Below are 3,465 nucleotides of genomic sequence, written 5' to 3'. Positions count from 1 at the left end.
AAGATTAATAGATCAAAATTAAAAAAAACTCAAGCATACTTCAGAAAATAAAATCGGAGAGAAGTTGGCCAGTTTTCCATAAACGGCTGTAAATTGAGTTCCACGTGAAATCTGTCCCTTTTCCTCCAAAATTTTCGGTAAGTTTCTGCATTATGGTTTTGAGAATTTAATCACCCAATTGAACAGATTTCAGGTGTGACTAAACTTGGAGCCTTTTACGGAAATGTGTCAAATTTCTATCTGGATTTTCCGTGTAAGCAGAGTTGACAGTTTTTTTTTTAGTTTTGATCTTTTAAAATTCTGATTTAAAAATAAAGCGAAACGGCTGCTAAAATTATGTTCAATTTTCTATTTAACATTCAATTTTCTATGTAATATTACAATTAGTGTGTTTACTTTTGTCAGCGAGTGTATTAAATTGCGCACGGGCGGCTGCTTTAAAAATTCAAAATTATGCACCGAACAAAGTTTGACTCTTATTTGACGATAATATTATTAAATATGTACGTGTCTGGTTCATTTTTTCAGATTATGGAGAATTTGAGAAGAGGATTTATAGCTAGCAGATGTCCAATGCGATTTGCAAGTGAGATTGTGCTGCATTATTTGGTTGCATTTAATCGATAATTCCAACTGGGATTGTTTAGGTTCCGCTATCAATCGTATCAAAGTTCAGAATCCTGTTGTGGAACTGGATGGTGACGAAATGACAAGAGTTATTTGGGAAAAAATTAAAGAAAAGCTGATATTCCCGTACCTGGATTTTGACTGCAAATATTACGATTTAGGTTTGCCTCACAGAGATTTAACAAACGATCAAGTTAGCTGATTTACTTTGTAATGTAAGGGTAAGTTTAAGGAACCTATTAGTAGTTGTTGCTCCAATAACTAGAAAATTTTAAAAATTTCTACTGTAGTTAAGACATTTATACTGTTGTTTAAAAAATAAAGCGGTGTAGCCAGGGTAAGCAATAATTTCGAAATGTATCTAAGAACTCTCAAAATGCATCTAAAAAGCTTATGCAACTAAAATCTATTGAAATTGTTATTGCTATTGGTAAAAATACTATTGTGGGTATCTCAGTCAGTCTGCAAAACTATTCCGATCACTCCAATGGGTACCAGTTTGGTTCATCTCCCATGCTTCAAAGTAAATGAATGTTTAAATGCTAATGATATGTTTGTTTATCTTCTATCGAGTGCAGTGGAAAAGCATGTTCCCCTTAAGAAACTTTGAAAAAAACTGTTGAAGGAAACTTAGTTCGTCAAAGAATGCATAAGCTACTGCGTGAAAGTCAAAGAGCCTACATCAACGACTTGCCAGAAGTAATTGAACACAGTACCTGTTTTGGATATGCAGACGATTACAAGCTGATTGCCAACAACTCTGCTGAACTTGAAAATGACCTAGCGAGCCTCTTCAACTGGTGAAAAGTAAATGGGATGAATCTTCACGAGAGCAAATGTAACATACTGAATTTCAAAAAAGCTTCCTGTGTGCAAATGAATAATAAAAATGTGAATGTTGCGCGATATCAAAAGGATTTGGGAATCATTGTATCAGACACTAACCTGGAATCAAAATGCAAACAGGCGTCACTCCAAAGCACTACGAGCACTGTGGTCACTTATAAGAAATCTGTCATCGTCCAATCCCATGAAATCCAGGCTCAACGCTTACATCGGACACATTGTTCCCATAATCATGTTTGGTTGTCAGGTATGGTATCCAAGTAAAACAGACCTTAGGCTAATTGAGAAACTGCAAAAAGACGCCACGAAATGTATTTAAGAACCTGATTACAAAAAGCGACTCACAGAAACGGAACTGTTACCATTGTCACTCTACGCTGAACTTCAAAGTCTTTTATTGTACTGTTCGATTATTGATGGAAGGCACATCGAAATTAGCAATTTCATCAATATCAAGGCAAACGAGAGAACAAGACAGCACGAACAACGAGATTGTAAGACAGAAGAACAGACTACATAAAACCGTATCAAAATCAGTCAACCTGCAAGAACCAATCGGGAGAAAAGCTAGAATCGCGAGAACCTACTGGAATTTCTTTCACAAGCACTACAATGAACATAGCTTATGCACCTGGAGAATACTCTGTTTTTCTAGAAACTACAACCCGCATAACAAACTAGTTGTCCACTGAAAATACAAAAGGGGTACTAACAACACCCCTGGCATGAAGCCGCAAACCTGACCTACTATGACTTCTATGCTAAATATTGCCTTAATTCAGCACCAAATTTGGTCTAAAAGTAAAACGAACCAAGTTCTCAAGTATATTGAAAAACACTTTTTTCGCTTTGCAATCCTAAAGGTCGCTGGGTTTTGTAAAAACAAGGGGCAAAATGACCCAAAGCTTTTTTTGCTGCAGAAAAAATTCCTTTGTTGAAATGAGTATTGAGGACAAAAATTTAACGACCTTTTTAAATCTTGTTCTCAAACTTAGATCAGACTCTTTTCATTTTTGACCTATGCCAGAGAAAGACTGTTTGGATATCATTAAATAGATCAATTCTAACAAGCGCAATGGTCCGCCTGAAGTTACTGTCTTAGGCTAGATTTGACAAAAAGCAAATTTTTAATTTCATTTCGTTAATCCCTAATCAATGAATTGTTTCCTTAATCCCTAATCAATAAATTGTGCTGTCTTTCATTCGGTTATTACCACCATCTAAAGAAAGATCATCTAAGATTGAATGTTGGAGCCCCTAAACTATCGTTCTATCTTGACAATTACTTCGTTTTCTATTTTATTGTAAAATGACTACATAAAGTAATCACAAATAACTCCCTCCGGTTGAACTGCAATTTCGAAGTAAGGTATCAGCAAATGATGCCATTCTATTTTTCACTGAATCATTTCATCGTGAAAATTATATGATTAGTGTAGTTCTTGATGCTTTGCTGTATTTAAGTGAAGATTTCGACTCAGTGTCACATAAAATCATATTGTGAAAATTACTATCTAAATTTTTCGCCATCGGCAATACAGGATATCACTTATGGATCCATCACAATTTACTGTTAATAGAGTTGTGTCAAATTGGATTACGCTAAAAAGAAGTTGTTCCCAGAGATTTTGGACCACTTCTTTTTGATTCGTTCGATAATTGCCTCGCAAAGAATATACGTAAAACGGGTAATATTTTGGTATATATAAATGTGGGGAAAAAATGGGCCATACTGTGGAAGGAAATCTATGTGCAGTTTTAATACCAACAGCCGTATTCCGCAGTAAATTTTTTACATGTCAACCAAGGTTGTCGACTACAGCAACACAAAGCAATAATTGTTCGGTTTTTTAACTATAGTGACTCCTACCTTGAGCCTTTGAATCATTGAGCCTTTTATCACTGTTCCACGAGATGGTAAACTATTTTCTATCATCAGATTCAACCTATTGGTACAGAAAATTTTTCGGAACTTTATATTATACTGCGTTG

At 35.2% G+C, this 3,465-nt stretch overlaps 1 protein-coding gene across 1 annotated transcript in view; it reads left to right on the top strand.

Annotated features, from left to right (window-relative positions):
- The first annotated feature begins 532 nt into the window (after nucleotides 1-532).
- Nucleotides 533-3,465, top strand: part of LOC142353144 (isocitrate dehydrogenase [NADP], mitochondrial-like) — a 15,998-nt gene continuing 13,065 nt past the window's right edge. Inside the window, exons 1-2 of the mRNA XM_075405355.1 lie at nucleotides 533-586; nucleotides 648-820. Coding sequence (XP_075261470.1) covers nucleotides 574-586; nucleotides 648-820 — 186 coding nt within the window. The 5' untranslated portion in view covers nucleotides 533-573. The remainder of the gene's footprint in view (nucleotides 587-647; nucleotides 821-3,465) is intronic.

The sequence above is a fragment of the Convolutriloba macropyga genome, chromosome 14 (genome assembly GCF_964194025.1).
Source record: "Convolutriloba macropyga chromosome 14, txConMacr16.3, whole genome shotgun sequence".
Classification (NCBI taxonomy): domain Eukaryota; kingdom Metazoa; phylum Xenacoelomorpha; order Acoela; family Convolutidae; genus Convolutriloba; species Convolutriloba macropyga.
The sequence above is the reverse complement of the archived record's forward strand: the minus strand, read 5'-3'. Positions and strand labels throughout refer to the sequence as shown.